Source organism: Vitis vinifera, chromosome 4 (assembly GCF_030704535.1).
Source record: "Vitis vinifera cultivar Pinot Noir 40024 chromosome 4, ASM3070453v1".
In the NCBI taxonomy this organism is placed as follows: Eukaryota; Viridiplantae; Streptophyta; class Magnoliopsida; order Vitales; family Vitaceae; genus Vitis; species Vitis vinifera.
In genome coordinates this window covers 5,568,836-5,588,674 of record NC_081808.1, presented here as the reverse complement: position 1 = coordinate 5,588,674, position 19,839 = coordinate 5,568,836, and the positions used below count along the sequence as shown (strand labels likewise).

The 19,839-nt window shown below is 37.3% G+C and overlaps 1 protein-coding gene across 1 annotated transcript in view; it reads right to left on the bottom strand.

Moving 5' to 3' along the window:
* Positions 1–2,606: 2,606 nt before the first annotated feature.
* Positions 2,607–19,839, bottom strand: part of LOC100261114 (CHD3-type chromatin-remodeling factor PICKLE) — a 68,471-nt gene continuing 51,238 nt past the window's right edge. The window contains exons 27-31 of the mRNA XM_002282882.5: positions 15,274–15,404; positions 14,158–14,527; positions 12,609–12,741; positions 3,525–3,598; positions 2,607–3,423 (exon numbers count right to left, since the gene is read on the bottom strand). Of these exons, the coding sequence (XP_002282918.2) occupies positions 2,875–3,423; positions 3,525–3,598; positions 12,609–12,741; positions 14,158–14,527; positions 15,274–15,404 (1,257 nt within the window). The 3' untranslated portion in view covers positions 2,607–2,874. The remainder of the gene's footprint in view (positions 3,424–3,524; positions 3,599–12,608; positions 12,742–14,157; positions 14,528–15,273; positions 15,405–19,839) is intronic.

Genomic DNA, 19,839 nt, shown 5'->3' with positions numbered 1-19,839 from the left:
CTTCCCTAACTTTGTTGGTTTTCAAGACAAATAACATTAATAGCTCCTTCAATAATATGCTTCCCTTAAAGTCTACATCTACATATATAAATTTTAAGTCTGAAAACCTCTGTATAACCTAGTATTTGAAATCATATACCAATACTGGAATATTGGAGATGGGATTGTAGTTGAATGAGACGTGTGTGGGCATGCATCTATAATTCTAATATTAAAAGACAGGAGGAGTGAGGAGATTGTGATGTGTGGTTGATGAGTTGAATAAGAGAGAGGAGGGTGTTGTTCCTTACTTCACTCGAAAGATCAAATGGTGGGTACTGGGTGGTGGCTTTACGCAAAGGCCCGGGTTAAATAAACCCAATAGGTGCCTTGAGCCCCTAGCTGCTTAGGTGCAATAATGCTTCTTTTGACCCTCACAGTCACAGCTAATGGTAATGGAAAAGAAACGAAAGATGAAGCAAATTTTTGAAAATAATTTTCGTCAAAGTTTATATTTTTATTTTTTTATTTGGGCTTGAAAAAGGAAGAAGCGATAAAAGTATTAAAAATTATAGAGTTTGGCGGTTTTAAAGCGTCCAATATAGCATCTCTGGAGGTTTTCTTGATATCCGACACTATACCTCCGGGCACTCCTTTTATGTCCAACCCTTCAAGTTAGATTAAAAGGTCAAACGCCTATACCTTTTTTTTTTCTTTCACTTTTTCCAAATATTTTCGCTTCTAAATTACTTATAAATTATTCATACATAATAAAAAAATTATATAACTAATAAATCCTAAATTATCTTCATACATAACAAACATAATATTTATATACACTAAATATATATATAAGAAATTGAAATTAGCTTCGAACCTAACTCAATACTTTATCATTAACAAACAAGTTTAAAAGAAGAATATTTAAAATTGCATTTGAAAGTTATTTTAATATGATTCTTCTTATAAAATTTTAAGTATTTGACACAATTTAAGAAATTTTTTTTTTTTCTAAAAAAGAAAAAAATTCTAGATGTTCTGAACTACCCTCTTTTCCTAACTAATTCTTCATAGAAAAAATTCATTTTTACAAGAATCATGAGTCTAACTGATTCTTTATAAAAACATTTTTTTGATAAAATCAGGATAGACAAAAATGCTGTTACGTTAATCATTAGTAAAAAAAAATAAAAAGATGTTTTATCACTTATCATATTTGAATGTCAGGCCTAATCCAAACATAGGATGCATGTTTGGTCCGACGAGGGAAATAAAATCGAGAGGAAAAATGAAAAAAATAAAATAAAATAAAATAATAGATTTAAAATCAATAAATTATTTTAGATACTATTTTAAATTTATTTTTCATCTTTTATATAAGGATTAAATAATTTTAAAATATATACATTTTTAACTAATTTAATTATATTTAATTTTCTTTAATACTTTAATGTTGAAATCAAATGTGAGAAAATCATTTTCTTTTAATATTTTTTTTTTCTTTTCTCCTCGATACTTTCCGATAACCAAATATAACCTAAGCATACATAGCTCATGGAAAAGATTTTAAACCCAAAGTACAAATGTTAAGAAAAATAATTGTTTTATATTTTATTTCACTATAAAAAATACAAATAAAAATAATTTATTGATTTTAAATTAAATATTTTTTATTTTCTTCCCACTTTTTTTCCCTTCTATTTCTATTCTATTTTCTTTCCCACATTTGCCCTCAAATTTTATGGAATCAAACATAACTTAAAGTGTGTTTGTTTTTTTAGTTTTTTATTGAAAATAATTTATTTTCAGAATTTAGGTGGTTTGTTTTTCTATTTTTTCAAAACTTATCATAAACTTTTTACTAAATAGAAAAAGCCAAAATATGTAGTTTTTTCTAAATAGAAAAAATAACATATTGATTTTTCTTTACTTTTTAATATTTAATAGAAATAAAATACTAAAAAAACAAACAACCAAATATTTAACACTATTAAGCATTAAAGTTCTATTTAGAATTAAGTAAATAAACAAACACCACCTAAGTCTCACTCAACTCCATTTAAGTGGTTTATCATTAATCTCATATCAGTTGCCGACCATTTTTTTCACGGGAAAAAAGAGGGAGAAGAAGAAACAGATCGGGATTCAAAAATGAAGCATAATCTGGGAATCTACCTTGGCTTGCATGTGCTATGATTGAGGTGGAGGGAACAATACCTACAAACATAGGCTTTGGCATTTGTTGGGGGCCAAAATTCAGTACGCTCAGGTCCGCCCGTCTCCCATCATGTTCAATCTGGACAGAAGACTGCTCCAAACACCATCCATTGCCATCGTTATTTTAGCTCACTTCTCATCCTCCTGTATCAATACAATCAAAGGATGTGAGTGTCAGTAGAAGGTGAAGTAGAAGACCTCAACTGAATAATCATTCATGCCTTTAAAACTGATCCATTCACCTGCAAATCTGTGATTTCACTCCCATTTAAGAATCCCATCTACCATAAAAAAGACAATTAAAAAAAAGAAAAAGAAAAAAACCCAAATCTTAAATAAAAAAAAAAAAAAAAAAAAAACAACAAGAAGGATATACTTCAAGAGGAAACAAAAGCTGGAAACCGGTTAAATTTCAGCAAAAGTTCAATTCTACCAAATTGACGAAAGACTACATTCATATTTTCCATTGTATCACAAACACTCTTCTTTGAGTAGTTTTGAAGTCTCCCCCTTTCATAAACTTGAGAATGTATTAGACTTCCTATGAACTACTTGTGTAAGCAAAGTTGATCAGATTGTTACATTACACAAGCAATTAGCCTTGAAGCTTTAACCATGAGGAAAAAAGAAAACTAAATGTATGGGTCTAATAATCTTTTTTTTTTTTTTTTATGTAACTTAATCATCCAAAATTATGATCCCAGGCTCAGACTTGTGTTTGCTTCCATCTGGTGCAGCATCAGCCTCATTCTTCTTTTCCTCCATTTCCACATCTTCTCCAGTTCCTGCAGGAACACAAGTAGGTTCTACTTGAGGTGAATGTGAATCTGCAGACGTGGGAACATCACATGGGGATTTACTTGATTCTTTTTCTGAGTCAGACTTTGTTGATTGACTACTATCCTTTCTTGGATCAGATTTTGTTAATGCATCCCTCATTTCGGTATCCTGCTCAGCACTAGGCCTCTGATCATCTTGCTGCTGGATGGATGGTGAACTACTTCCAGCAACACTGGTTGGCGCTTCAGCCAGTGATTGTTGATTTGAACCTAGCAGAGTCTGTTCTGAAGTGGCAGGATTCTGCAGTTGGGGTGAGAGTATTCTGTTTATGTCTTCACAAATTGCTTCGAGAGGAAGAAGTTTCTTTCTCAACTGTAAACTTGCTGGTTGGTTAGCTAAGTATGACTGAACTGACTCATGGACATTTTCTGCAAGTACCTTGCACATCTGCAAATAAAATGGAAGAATAAGAAAAACCAATGTGTCAATCAGTGTGGAAATGCTTCCCATTTCAGAGTGACTGAAGCGTGCACAACACTAGGATATACCTCGTTATAAAGCCGAGCCATTTCTGCACGTTCTGGTTTATCATCACAAGCAGTCGCTGAAATTTCTTCTGAAGCTACAAAAAGGAATATACACCACCTTTTAAGCCAAGCCAGAAAACTTACATAGACCCAAAAAATTTTGCATCCATTGAGAAAGCTCTTAATGAATGCAATTTTTATTTTTTTTTGAAGTATACAAGACTTGGATGTTAGCAAATTTTCAAAATTATTTTAGATGATTCCACAAAGCCAATACTAATCATCCTTGATCTTCTTTTTTTTTTTTTTCAATTTCATTCTCAATATTCTAGCATATTAATACAATTTGTTTTAGGACCAAATTAGTAACTATACTAAGAGATCATCTGGAAATATTGAACTGTTACTAAGGGTAATATGAGGCTTTTCTCACAGATTCCTTAGAATAAAAGAAGCAAAAAGGACACAACAATAAAGCACGATTCCAAACATTTATATTCCAAACCTTTCCAATCTTTCTTTTCTTTCTTTCTTTCCTCCAGTTTTTTTTTTCTTTTTCTTTTGAAAGTGTGTGTGGTTGTGGAGTGAGGGTGGGGGGCTGTTGGGGAGGGAGAGGGGATGAGAATAATTTCATCTTCACTATTTTACCACTATTTATTCTAGATTTCATGGAAAAAGAAGGTAAATGAAATGAAGAAAGAAATTGAGTTTGACATAAAACAAATCCCATTGGGAATATAGATTGACCCCTAGTTTGGAAGTCCATTTGGGACCAGATCTATCTCATCCACATCTCCACGGTACATACAAGTCCTTCTGTGTCATCCTAATCCATTCAAAAACATGCTAGATTGTTGATGGATGACCCTTCCAATCTTCAGAAAATAAAATAAGTGATACATATGATAGGAAAAATAGCCCTACCTTCTCAAACTTCTGCTATCACCCCATCCCACAAAGCTACCTGTGGAAAAAAATTAATAATCCCCAACTTGATTCTGCAAATTCTTATTCTAGATTAACAATGCTATCTTCACCAATCCACTTCCACATCATCATTATCTATGCAAGTATTCATCCGGAATCATCTTAACCTTCCTTTTCTCCTTGTAAAGCTCTCAACTATCACTCCACCTCCCCAGATCAATTACTGATCACACACTTGACTAACCAGTGACAGCAGGCCAAATCATCTCATTCATAGTTGCTACTACGCTTGATTTTTAAAAGATGTATGTCTGGTTTTCATCTATGGGCAATGTAGTCATCAGTCTTGCTTTCACCACCCATTTCTACTGTAAATTAATTTCATCTGACTTATCCTAAAACCTTTCAACTCTAAAGCTTGCATCTTTGGAAAGTTATATTAAAGGCCACACCTGTAACACCAATTAAAAATGTGATAAACCAACAGTATATTCTCTAGGACATTGTTGTGCTCACATTTGCTCGGCTGGTACCCAAGGAGTCCCTTCATAAAACATCAGTGCATCATTACCATGGTTTTCCAAAGAGCAATCATCAAAGTCAAACTTGACATACTCATGGATCAGTAGCTACCTAGTGATAATGGTTGATATATATTGTTGAGAGAGAGAGAGAGAAAGGAGAAAAACCTTATTTTCATTCATCTGATCTCTACTTACAATTGAGAGATATATATACAAGGCTAGGAGTCCTAACTACCATACATGTGACCTATATTAACAAGGAAAGATAGTATACTATACATACATTATATTCAACACTCCCCCTCAAGCTGGAGCATATACGTCATATGCACCAAGCTTGTTACAAATATATTTAATCCTAGGACCTCTGAGAGATTTAGTGAAGATGTCTGCTAGTTGATCATTTGAATTGACAAAACTTGTAGCAACACATCCTGATGCGATCTTCTCTCTAATGAAATGACAGTCAACTTCAATATGTTTGGTCCTTTCATGGAAGACTGGATTGGATGCAATATGTAATGCGGCCTGGTTATCACAGATGAGTTTCATCTGTTCATCCTTTCCAAATCGCAACTCCTGAAGAAGATGTCTCAACCATATGAGTTCACATGTTGCCAAAGCCATAGCTCGATACTCGGCTTCAGCGCTAGATCTGGCCACTACATCTTGTTTCTTACTCTTCCAAGATATTAGATTACCTCCAATAAAAACACAGTACCCTGAAGTGGAACGTCTATCTGTGGGTGACCCAGCCCAATCTGCATCTGTGTAACCAACAACTTGAGTATGACCTCTGTTCTCGTACAATACACCTTGGCCTGGTGTACTTTTGATATATCGAAGAATACGGATTACGGCATCCCAATGGCTATCACATGGTGACTGTAGGAATTGACTAACAACACTCACAGGAAAAGAAATGTCTGGACGAGTAATGGTGAGATAGTTCAATTTACCTACGAGCCGTCGATATCTCCCAGGGTCTCCTAAAGGCTCCCCCTGTCCTGGTACAAGTTTGACATTCGGATCCATAGGTGTGTCTACCGGTTTACAGTCTAACATACCGGTTTCTTCCAGGATGTCTAAAGCATACTTCCTTTGAGAAAGGACCACACCAGAACTGGATTGAGCTATCTCAATTCCCAAGAAATACTTGAGTTTTCCCAAGTCTTTGGTCTGAAAGTGGGTAAAAAGATGTTGCTTTAGTTTCTGTATACCATCCTGATCACTGCCTGTAATGACGATGTCGTCCACATAAACAACCAGATAAATACACTGCCCCAAGGAGTTATGATGATAAAAAACTGAATGATCTGCTGTACTGCGAAGCATGCCAAACTCTTGAACAACAGAACTAAAACGGCTAAACCATGCTCGAGGAGATTGTTTCAAGCCATATAGAGAACGGCGTAACCTGCACACTAAACCAGACTCCCCCTGAGCAACAAAACCAGGAGGTTGCTCCATATAAACTTCCTCGACAAGATCACCATGAAGGAAGACATTTTTAATATCCAGCTGATAAAGAGGCCAAGAGCACATAGCAGCCATGGAGAGAAGCAAGCGGACAGAAGCAATCTTGGCAACAGGGGAGAATGTGTCACCATAATCAGAACCATAAACTTGAGTATAGCCTTTAGCAACTAAGCGGGCCTTAAGGCGATCAACCTGACCATCAGGACCAACCTTAACTGCATAGACCCAACGACAACCAACTGTAGATTTACCATGGGGTAAAACAACAAGATCCCAAGTGCCATTAGAGTGCAGAGCAGCCATTTCATCCACCATTGCCTGTCGCCAGCCTGGATGGGAAAGAGCTTCATGGGTGCTCTTGGGAAGAGAAACAGAGGATATAGCAGAAACAAAAGCAGAATAGGGTGAAGATAATCGATGATAACTCAAAAAATTGTAAATAGGATGAGGGTTACGAGTAGAGCGAGTACCTTTCCGAACAGCAATGGGTAAGTCATGAGGAGAAGGCAGAGCCGGGGCAGGTGAAGCCGAAGGGATAGGAAGTGAGTCAGCAGGTGCCTCAGGAAAAGGGAGAGGAGCAACGACACGTGGGCGACGATGATAAACCTGAAGTGGTCGAGGGGGCATAGCTTCAGGTGGGGAGACAATGGGAATGGGCAAGACTTCAGAAACGGGAAGAGACTCAGAAGTGGTGGAAAAGAATGGTGAGTCCTCAAAGAAGGTGACATCAGCGGAGATAAAGTACCGATGAGTCTCAAGGGAATAACAACGATAACCCTTCTGAAGTCTGGAATATCCCAAGAAGAGGCACTTCATGGCTTTGGCGGAAAGCTTGTCCTGTCCAGGAGTGAGAATATGAACAAAGCAAGTACAACCAAAGACACGAGGAGGAAGGAAATAAAGTGGTTGGTCAGGGAAAAGAAGGGAGTGAGGAATCTGATCGTGTAAGACAGAAGAGGGCATACGATTAATCAGATAACAAGCGGTAAGAATAGCGTCCCCCCAAAAACGAAAAGGAACGTGACTATGGAGGAGGAGAGTACGAGCTGTCTCAACAAGATGTCGATTCTTGCGTTCAGCTACCCCATTTTGTTGAGTATGAGCACAAGAAGACTGATGAAGAATTCCATGATGAGACATAAACGAAGTAAATTGGGCTGAAAAATATTCCCTGGCATTGTCACTGCGTAACACACGAATAGAAATATTGAACTGGGTTTGGATTTCAGTATAAAATTTCTGGAAAATAGAGAATAACTCAGCTCGATTTTTCATTAAAAATAACCAAGTACATCGAGAATAGTCATCAATGAAAGTGACAAAATACTGAAATCCTAAAGTAGACGCAGTCCGACAAGGACCCCAAACATCAGTGTGGACAAGCTCAAAAGGAGACTTTGCCCGATTATTCAAACGCTTTGGGAACGAGACACGAGTATGTTTCCCAAGCTGACATGACTCACACGGAAGCGACGACAAAGTGGAAAAACGAGGAACCATCTTCTGGAACTTGGAGAGACTAGGGTGGCCCAGACGATTGTGAATGAGGAGAGGAGCATCAGTGGAAATGCAAACTGCAGGAGATGAATCTGAGGTGAGGTGATAGAGGCCTTGAGACTCACGTCCTATGCCAATCGTCTTCCCCGTACTCCGGTCCTGCAAGGTCACAAATTTATCAGAAAAGGTAATAGAGCAATTAAGAGTACGAGTGATTTTGCTGATGGAAATAAGATTAAAAGGACATTCAGGAGTATAAAGGACAGAAGTGAGAGGTAGAGAAGGCAGAGGAAGGGCCAAACCAATACCTTTAGCCACAGTTTGAGAACCATTAGCTAAGGTAACAGTAGGTAAATCAGAGGTAGTAGTAATAGAGGAGAAAAGATCCTTATTACCAGATAGGTGATCAGATGCTCCAGAATCTAGAATCCAGGGTCCAAGAGACGATGTGTGGGTAAGGCAAGCAGAGGCATTACCAGGCTGGGCAACAGAGGCAATAGAAGCCTGAGATGTCTGAGATGCAAAGGAGCTCGGAGGCTGAGGCAGCGGAGAATCAGAGGACTGGGCCATATGGGCAGTGCGAGGAGGTCTTCCATGTAACTGATAGCAACGATCACGAGTGTGGCCAAGTTTATTGCAATAGGTGCAATGAGGACGTTGGCCTCTACCTCGGGTACCACTGCGTCCTCCTCGAGAGGTAGTGTGAGAAACTAACACAGAAGAATCTGAAGCGCTAGCAGATGGCAAAGTCTGTGTGGACGAGAGACGGAGGAGGCGAGCAAACACGTCATCCAAGGACGGAACTGATGAACTACCAAGAATCTGATCACGAATAGGCTCAAGATCCGGACGGAGGCCAATAAGAGTAAGGACCCTGAAGAACTTGTCAAGCTGCGTTTGTTGAGCCCCAACATCAGGAGTAAGAGGCATCACAGTCAAGAACTGCTCCTTAAGAGAGGCAATCTGACCAATATAAGTAGATAGATCCAAGTCCTGTTGGCTGAGATGGACAATAGCAGAAGCCACCTTATAGAGACGCTGGATATCATTCGTGTATAATCCTTTGGCCTGAGTCCAAAATTTAAAACAAGTTTTATAGGCCTGAAGATGAAGAAGAATCCGGGGATCAACCGATTGCCATAATACACTACATAACTGGGCATCGATCTTCCTCCACTGTACGCGGTCAACCTCAGGGATATCTGCCTCCTGGGTAACCAAGTGATCTTCATATCCTTGACCCATAAACCAAAGTTCAACAGAGGCAGACCAGGAGAGATAATTCTCACTGCCAATCAATTTCTCTGAGGTAATCAGAGGAGATCCAGAGAGAACAGAGGTAAAGATCTGATTTTTGGTGGTCATATTCACGTATTTGGATCGAAGAGAGCCCTAAGATGGGTGCAGATTTCGGCGGAGAGAGACAAACAGTGAGACCACGGCTGTGAGAGGTGCAATCAACGGAGAAAAAGGTCGTGACGTGCCTGGAGAGGAAGAGAAGCAGTACCCAAGCCTCGGAGATGGAGAGGAAGCCCTGTCAGATGTGGTCGGAATGGCAAGAAAGCCAAAAAAAGAACAAAAGGTGGAGATGCAGGGCTCGGGGGGGGGGGGCTGCCGGAGGGCTAGAAGGCCAAGACGCCGCCGGACGAGCCTGGAGATGTGTCGGACGTGGCCGGAAAGTGAGCCACGCGCCGTCACGCGCCGGCGCGTGGGTGACAGTCCGACGGGGAAGATCGGCGCGTGGGGGCGCGTGAGACTCCGGTTGCCGGTGGGGTTTCCACTAGCGTGTAGATCAGCCTCCGGCGGTTCGGAATATGTGGTCGGTTCCCGGAAAAGAGGTCGCCGGAAAAATTCGCCGGAAAGGGTTGTCGGCGTGGTGGAGATCCGACGGCGATGAGGTTGTCCAGGGTGGTTCGGGAAGAGAGGGTTCGCCGGAATTGAGTACACGGCTAAACCGAAAAATTAGGTTTTCTCCTTTGGCTCTGATACCATGTTGAGAGAGAGAGAGAGAAAGGAGAAAAACCTTATTTTCATTCATCTGATCTCTACTTACAATTGAGAGATATATATACAAGGCTAGGAGTCCTAACTACCATACATGTGACCTATATTAACAAGGAAAGATAGTATACTATACATACATTATATTCAACATATATATATATATATATTTGATAAGTAAAATAAAAGAGTATATATAAAAAGGAGGCCCCAAAAGAGCATCCCAAAGTATATGGAAAGTATACACCACTCGCCAAATCGTAGAACCAAGAGAAAAGAGCCAACCAATCAATAAAGTTAATTAAAGACAAAGGACCATCATCTATAAATACCTTAGTCCATCATCACAAAATTACAAACAAAAGAGTTTTTCAGCCTTTGATTTGAAAGTTCCTCATTTTCAAAAGCAATTTTGTTCCTTTCCTTTCAAACTGTCCAAAAGACACATAAGGGGGCCGTCTTCCAAGCCTTTTTGCGCTTTTTGCCCATGAAAGAACCATACCAACCAAGAAGGGTCTCTTTAACAGTAAAGGAGAGAATCCAGGGCATGCAAAAGAGTGCAAAAAGCAATTGTCAAAGAACCTTTGTCTTTACACAATGAACAAGGATGTGGTCAATGGATTCTTCTTCATAATGGCAAAAGAAATATCTACTTGCTAAAGACTACCCTCTCCTCAAACCTTGATCCGAAGTTAAGACCTTTCCCCATGTTGCCTCCCAAGTAAAGAAGCCCACCTTAGATGGCACCTAGGAGTTTTGCTCATCGGAAAGGAGACTGAACCTCCCAGCTCCAAAGCAACATGTCTACCTCATCCCTACACATCCTCTTCTCTTTAAGTCTCAAAAGGACCACTCCATACTTTCCATCTCTCAATCACCGAAAAGCCTAGAGAAGCAAAAAGTCCAACCATCTCCTTCAACTGATGAATTCCAAACATCCGCCACTAACACCTCTTTTGAAATGACTAATGCAAATAAATAAGGAAAGGTTACACACAACAGTTCATCTCTGCACCACTTGTCCTTCTAAAACCACACTCTCCAACCATTAACAACTAAGAAAGAAATCATACTACTCAAAAGATCTCAATCCTTCCTTATGGATTTTTGTAACCGAACACCATACCCATCCATCACTTAATGAGAGTGCCACCCTCCTTTTCCATTCTTTCCATTGATAACTTGCTTCCAATTTCATCAACAAAAAGCTAACTCCATTTGTAGAGGGGAGCCTTATTGAGCGTTGATAGACATTTAACGCCCAAGCCCCCTTCCTTTTATCTAAACAAACAACCATCCACCTTCCTAAGTGTGGCTTTCGAAAGAGAGCCCCACTACCCCAAAGAAAATCCTTTTGAATCTGTTTTAACCTCAATATGATCGACCTAGGCATGGAAAACAAAGACATATAGAATATAGGCATACTAGAAAGAGTGCTTCAAATCAAAGTATTCCCCTCTTTTTGAGATATGTTGTATCTTTTCATGGCCAACCTTTTACAAAACCTCTCTTCCACCCAATTTGAAGCCACCACAGATTTAAACAAGGCACTCAAAGAAAGACTCAAGTAAGAGGAAGGGAGTACACCCACCTTACAAACCAAACTCCAAGGCCAAATCTTCTAAGTTTCCCATCCTCCCCATTGAAATCAACTCACTTTCATTCAGATTGATTCTCAACCCTGATATGACCTTGAACCAAGTAAGCAACCAGCTTAAATAAGTCATCTGATACTGTGAAGCCTCGTAGAACACAAGTGTCATCAGTAAACAACAGATGAAGGATTTGAACCCTTGCACCACCCTTGCCCCTCACTCGAAAAATAACCTTTAATCACAACTCTCTTAAGAAGGCAACTAAGAGCCTCCATAACAATCACAAATAAATAGGGCAAGAGGGGATCCCCTGCCTTAGAGCTTTGGAAAAAACTAGACTGAGTGCCATTGACAAGGGTAAAGAACCTTGCTATAGAAATGTACCGCTTCATCCAACCAATTCATGTTTGCCCAAAACCCATCTTTTGTGAAGGGTAGAAGAAACAAGTTGACTTCAATCCCTAAGCCCTTAGAGCTTTGGAAAAAACTAGACCGGGTGCCATTGACAAGGGCAAAGAACCTTGTTGTAGAAATGTACCGCTTCATCCAACCAATTCATGTTTCCCCAAAACCCATCTTTTGTGAAGGGCAGAAGAAACAAGTTGACTTCAATCCTTAATATGACATGACAAAGGGATTTATCTAAAATGAAGGGACATTGATGCTCTAATAATGTTTATCTTTTCCAAAAGTTTTCGAATCTCAAATGCCCGAACCCTTCCAAGACACCAGTTTAAGCATTATGAATTCTTATCATTCCTTTAGTTGAGAAAATAGTGAGCAATACAACATTCATGTCAAACTATTGCAACCCCTTCCTAATTAATTTCCTAATAAAAAGAAAAGGGCAAACTATTGTATCCCACCAAACCAGTGAAGCATCTGTCTTGCCAAGTATAAGGGTCTCTTCCCATGAAAGCACCAGCAAAGGTTTGGAGATGCATAAAAATGAATGGAAGTATAAATGATTAAGATAATAGTAGCAAGTATGAGCTTACTACATCAGTGCCCTTAAAAATGAATAGATGATTCAGTCATGATCCAACAGAGCAAAGCTAGAAGAAATGAATGAATAGACTTACCAATTACTTCTATACGAGGCAACTGGTCCATGATTTGAGCATCAACCTCTACATTGCTTGGACTAGATATGTCTATAACCTTGGCTTCATTTTCAGGATCTTCACTTGCAATCTCATTTGATTTTATGTCACCCTGTGATTAAAATCAGGAAGATGAATTATAAGAAGTCAAACAGTATAGCAGAATATTAGGCATCAGCTCATTATGTGTAATACGTCATTTAGAAAATATTTTGCAATAATCAAAATAGACAGCTAGACAGTCTCCAAATGTTCACAGAAATTAAATACATAAGGAAAACAAAGGCAGTAAATGATAGATACGAAAACAAGTCCAGTAGACAGGAAATGTCTTATATTTCCTTGTAGAACCAGTGAAATGAAAGGGATAAATATTTACAGCATATCATATTATTACAGAACATTTGCATCCTACATAGGAACACAGAAGTTGATCGATAGCTCTGAAGATGGGAATAGAAACTGAAGCAATAGGTTTTCAGTAACTTCCTGGTCGGAGTTCTATAAAATAAACATACCCCGACAAATATAATGATAAATTTCATGATTAATAGATTTTCTTGCCAATTATTGCAAATCCATATATCTAGAAATTATGCACCATTTCCAAATTCACTTCATATGCTACCTGGATGGTATCTTCTGAACCACAAAGCTAAGAAGCGTAACAACGATTTATTTTAAACTATCCTGTCTGCAGTACAAATGATCTTTAGTTTACCATGTTCAACAAGGATCAATATGACTGTATGGCCATTTTGAAAGATTAAATAATCAATATGACTCATAACAGAAATGAAGGTAAAAAGAAACCAAGGTAACACGTGGAATAAAAACTAAGGATAGGTGTGTCAGAAATTTCAACAAAAAATGACTGCAAGTAAACTTCCATAGTGAAGTTGTGTAGTGATCTACAAGGTAAGTGCAAGGATTTCTTCACATATGTGAGAAGAAATGATCATTTGGAGACTAAAAGGTAATACCATAAGGAGATACATGTTCAAACTCTGGTGACTGCTATGGAACCAGCAGGTGTGGACCACGTGGTCTTTTAATGGACTGCTGGTTAAAAATGAGCTCCAACTAAAATGAGACACCAATTAATTTTTCCTTGGTGTCTGATGATAACTACGTCATTCTAGGTCCTTTCTGAAGAAGGTGGGGTTTTGGGCTCCTCATAATTAGGAGACAAAGAAGAATGGGGAACAAGCATCTCTCGAACATTTCTTTTCCTGTCCTGAAACAATTTTCCAAACTCAAATACTTTTTATTTATTTATTTTATTGTTATTATTGTTATTGTTATTGTTATTGTTATTATTATTATCATTATTATTTATCTTTATTCTTTTGCAGAAAGGACATTCTAACTATGCTATTAGAACACACTCTACAGGACATTACTAGTGAGCCTCCTTGAAATTGCTTTCCAGTAACACACTTGATGTAGCCATGTTTAAAATTTATTTCTATAGAACATACAACACCATTCAAAATATAATGGCACTTGAGCATGGAAATGGACTTACGAAGTATTCTTTCTGGTACTCGGTGTTGAGAGCTTTTTCCAATAGAAGCACCCTTTTCTTAATAAATTCAACCTGTCTTCTCTGCATTTCTCTAAAATGATATAAGACAGAAGAATCTTGATACAGCTGTGCTCTGTTTGAAGCATCAGTTCCTCCCTGTGTAACATCAGGGGCTAAATCAGTCCCACTGCCTGTTCCTTTTGTCTGGTTTCCAGGTGCTTCAGAATTAGCTGTATGGGTCCCATCTGGTGCTTGAGAACCTCCTGGGACAGGAAAATTTATGAAGGGGAGATTCTGCTCTTGACAAATCACTTCTTGAACTTTCAAGTCTTTGTCATCAACGATAGCTTGCCATCTTCCATATCCATGCCTTAGGGTTCAAAAGGTAAATTCAGAAAATAAACGATAATGAAAAGACAATTAAACCATCAAATTTCATAATTTCTTGGTCCAGCAGTATTTTCAAGTTTGTCTAATGATCCTACTCGAGCCCAAAACTTCCCTGCTGAAACTTCTGACAAAGCACACATACAATCGAAGTATTTGTGTTTATAAAACTTCCATTTCAGAGCCAATACACTTCTAAAATTTATTCAAGTTCTTAAGGCTTGAGTCATTCAAGAACCAATCTTTTCTCAATAGCAAAAAGATGTGTAAAATGCATATGAAAAAAATATAAAACAGCAGTCTGGAACAAAGTGCATGGCACTATTTCAAAGACATAAATAAATAAGAATAAAGAAAAAGAAACCCAGTGTACTTTACAAAATTGATGAAAATAAATTTGGAATCCAATGGATAAGGAGAAATTGGCTGCAAATAATGACATGAGACCTTCAGGTTATGAGAATCATATATACATTTCATACCGTATTAAGAAGTATAGTCTGCAAATTAACACAAGTGCATCTGGGTTTATAACCAACAGGTCTAGTTCTGCTACAGTTAGTTTCCTCGTGAATAACTTAATAATTTGGATGCATAAATGCTTAGAAATGTAAGCTACAGCCATTAAAATATAATCTGAAACCATGGATACAAGTCAACTACAGAACAAGAAAAAAATTATTGCAGTTACTGTGCATAGCATTGAAAAACTTCAGTAGTTAAACATACTTTATTACTGCACGCAGTAGTAATAAATCATGCTCCTCCTTCCAATGTCTTCCACCTTTCAATCCAGGGAAGCGTGATACAATATCATCCTCGAAAAGAGGAGCCCCTGGCTTTTCTAAAGCAAGTTTTACCTATAATTCCACAAGAAGAAAAAAATGAAATTACCCTGGATAATGCAAAATAAAGATTAACTGGGTAGTAATGTACACGTCACACATGAAAAAAACAAATAGTATTAGTAAGTTGCTGAAACAATCATAAATCTGACATTTGAGTTTGTTGTGTACAAATGAACTTAGAATTAGATAACTGTGGCACATCATGTCAACATGGATCCTACTTAACTGATTCCCCTATGATGGTGTCATCTCATTTTATTTTGTACAAACACTTCATTCAATTTTTTTTTTTGGATAGGTAAGAAAAGAACTAAAATAAAAAGAGGCACCAAAAAAGTGACTTAAGGTATACAATACCTATACACCCACCGCCAAAACGGCCAAAAAAGAAGAAAAACACCCAGCCGGCCCAACAAACAACCTTAGTTAGAACCCAACCAATCAATAAAACTAATTATAGTTAGAGGGCAATCAACTATAAACAACTTAGCCTTTGACCAAAGAGAAAGAACAAAAGAGTATTTGAGTCTCTGGATTGACAACACATCATCCTTGAAGGTCAATCTATTTCTCGCCTTCCAAACTGTCCAAAAAATGAAAAGGGGAGCAGCTCTCCACACCTTCTTGCGCTTTTTGCCCACAAAAGAACCATGCCAACTAAGGAGAGTCTCTCTAACTGATGAAGGCTACCCATGACACCCCAAACAAATTAAAGAGCAAATCCCATAAGACCCTTGTTTTTGTACAATGTAGAAGAAGATGGTCTATGGTCTCCTCTTTCTCAAGGCACAAAAAACATCTATTTGCCAAGGCCCATCCTCTTTTCTAAATAAGATCTAGGGTTAAGGCTTTGCCCCACGTAGCCTCCCACGCAAAAAAGCTAATCTTGGGCTGCACCCATACATTCCAAATGCAGCTAGAAGGAAACAAAGAAGGGCAGCCCGCTTCTAGAGCAAGGTAGAGGCTTCATTCAAAATTTTTGTCATAAATACCCTAAATCTCATTCAAAGCACTATTCACAATAAACATTATTTTATTCATTTAATCAAGATGTTTAGCATGTTGCATAAGCTTTATCTTATTATTAATTAATCTGTCTTAAGTAATGAAGAATATGGCTTGTGGCTTACACCTATAAATAAGAAGCTCCAAAAAACTTGCCAATGTTTTAACCATTTTAAAACATGAAGAAAAGATAAGTAAAAGGGAAAATCATATAGAGCACATGGTGGGAGTTGTCTGTCAAGAAATGTATGTCTTAAGGTGACAATTTAATCAATGTGCCTTTTAGTCTCCTAGTCAGTCTCTTAGATATAGAATTAAAACTTTGCTTGAGCTGCATGTTGTGTTAACATTAACCACTCTTTTACGATGATAAATATTGGATTTGAATTAATTTGGTTTTACTTGTAACCATCCTAAACCTTAGATTTGTACCACTTTAGTCACTGTTTTTTTCCATTCCAAAGTTAAGTAGCATCTCCTTTTCTCTACCAGGTTTCTATTACGTGCACCTAAGGCATTGGAACTCACCCATCCAGTTTTGCATGAAGAGTGATGCAGGCTAGGAATAGTTTCAACAGAAAAATCATCCACAATGGTTTAAAATAAATAATATGAGGCTAAATAAAAATTCTCAACAAAAATGGAACTAGCTACAAAAATCAAAACTCTTGTCACTCTGACAGTTTCAACATAAAACTGCCGGTAAATAAGAAAATAAAACTATAAAAGAGATGACAGGACAGAAAATTATGGTAGTTTTCAAGTTATGAGCCACTGGCAATAGAGGGCTAATATCAACACTAAAACTAGTGATAACCAAAAAACATGCAAATTAGTATTTAAAAAGAAGGATTGATGGAAGGCAAACATGTTAGAAGGAAAGTTTGAAAGAAGGTGCACAAATGCAAGAACAAAAAGAAAAAGGAAATTTACCATGAAGAAGTGTACAAAGCTAACATGTGAGCACCCTCAATCATAAGAAGGCACAACGATGAGAAAGTATGACACAAAAAATGTGCTTGCAAGGGGAAGATATGGAGAAAAAGAAGAGAACGTAAAAGAAGGTGATATTGAAACTAGGATTTAATTCCTTCAAGCGGTCTCTAAAAACTCCTTTAATTAAATCTTTGTGTTTTTGGAGGAAAGGGAATGACCTTATCAGCCATGGATGTGAAGGAAAAAAATTCCAAATCATAGTCCCAGACGTACTAGCTCTTGATTTACTTGTGCTATTTAAGCAGTTATTCATATGTTATTTGACAACTGAAGTAAAATAGAGCACCTTACTCTACAAATTAATTTAGCGCCACAATCTAAGGTCGGATGTAGACATTTTTTACATCATAAAGCAATGCTAACCAGTAACCCAATATGATGTGGATGAATCTCTAAGATATACATCAAGAAATGTAATTTGTCTTAGTTGCAATTAAAGTAGGATCGGTATTACTTGGAATTAAATTAGGATTAATATTAGTTGGAATTAAATTATAATTAGTATTAGTTGGAATTAAAGTAGGATTAGCATTTGTTAGAGTCAAATTAAGATTAGTTAATTAGGTTATAAGATAATTAGAATTAGAGTCATAATAGGTTATTAAAATCCTAGTAGACTTTGGATGTTATAATAAGAATTAGAGTCATAACAAGTTATTAGAATCCTAGTAGATTTTGGATTTCTTAGAGAAGTCTATAAATAAGGTTAATCGATGTAAATCAAAGAATGAATTGATTAATGTTAATGATTTATTGCAAGTGTTACAATCCTCAATGGTAAGACTCCATTGATTTTCATATAGATGAGACTCTTAGAAGGCCTTAGTGAGTCTCTACGTTTTCCATCTCTTTTTCGTCGTATCTTTTTTTATTATTATTATTTTATTTTTCTCTACCATAAACTTTATTCCTTGTTAGCCTCCTTACACCCTAAAAATAAAAACCCTAGCCCACCTATTCGAGTGTAAGTAACCATACTAAGGTTGTCCCACATTAGTTTTAGTATTAGAGTGAAAGTTCTTGGCATGAGGGCATATGCAATTGAGGAGTGGAGCAACGTATGCAAACATGGTCGAAGGCTACAACTTTTTTATGCAACCATTGGTGAACATACCAAGGCTAAACGAAAAGGAGAATTAGCGACATATTAGCATCTTCCAAACCTGTGTTGCTTGCCAAGGGAGGCTATGTACTTTGATTATTGATGGAGGAAGTTGTTCTAATCTAGTTTCAGAGGAGCTTGTTGAGAAACTTAATCTAAAGACAGAAGATCATCCAAATCCCAATCAAATAGCATAGGTAAATGACACATCTATTTTGGTGAGTTCTCGTTGTCTAGTGACATTTAATTTCGATAATAATTTTGAGTTATCAACATGGTGTGACGTTTTGTCGATGAAAGTTGCTCATATTATACTTGGAAGACCCTAACTTTTTTAATGAAAGGGTCCAACATGATGGATATGAGAATACTTACACACTTGTGCGCAATAGGCATAAGAAGATCCTTCGTCCAATGAAGGAAATTCCACCACTTAAGCAACCAAAGGAAAAATTGGCACCCTTAAAATCAAATACTCCTATTAAAAAGCAAGTCAAAGTTACTAGTGAGAAGGAAGAAATCATCAATGATGAATCTAAAATACAAGAGGTGATGGAACTGATCCTAGATCAACCAGTAGAAGAGCTCAAAGAAGCTATAGAAGTTTCAGAAAAACCGATGCTTGAATTCCTAAAGCAAAACATTATCACGAGTAGTGGTAAACATGAAGAATCTGCTGAAATTTCTTTTGAATATAGGGAATTCAAGAATCTTATTCTTCCAAAAGATAATTTGCAAGAAGAGTCTGGGAGGCAACTTTCCACAAGCTTGTTGATGAGATATAATTATTTCAAGAACTATCAAATTGTTTTACAACATTGGAAAGTTTTTTTTTTATTTTTATGCGTAAACACAAAAGAGAATATATTTTTTTTTAACACAAAAGAGAATATATTACATAGAAAAGGAAGCCTGGAGGGCAACCCAAAGCATATGGGAAGTATACAGCAGGTGCCAAAAGGCTAAAAAGAGCAAATTAGGAAGGAAAACAAAAACCTCACCCGTCCTTACCTAGAGCCCAACCAATCAAAAAAGTCGATTAAAAATAAAGGGCTATCATCTATATACAATTTTGTCCCAGACCATAAATAACATTGGAAAGTTTTTTAAAGCTTAGTAATTGCCTTGCATGAAATTAAACAAGTTCAAGAGATCTTGATGTCTTGTCTTACCATGGTAAAGAATCGATGAAGAAAGAAAGGGTGAAACACATTGCTCGGGATTTCAATTGATTGCGGAAAATCACTAAAACTCGAGGTCGAGTTTTTTTTCAAGTTAAGGGGAATTGATGAGGATGAATCTCTAAAATGTATATCAAGAAAGGGAATTTGTATTAGTTGCAAT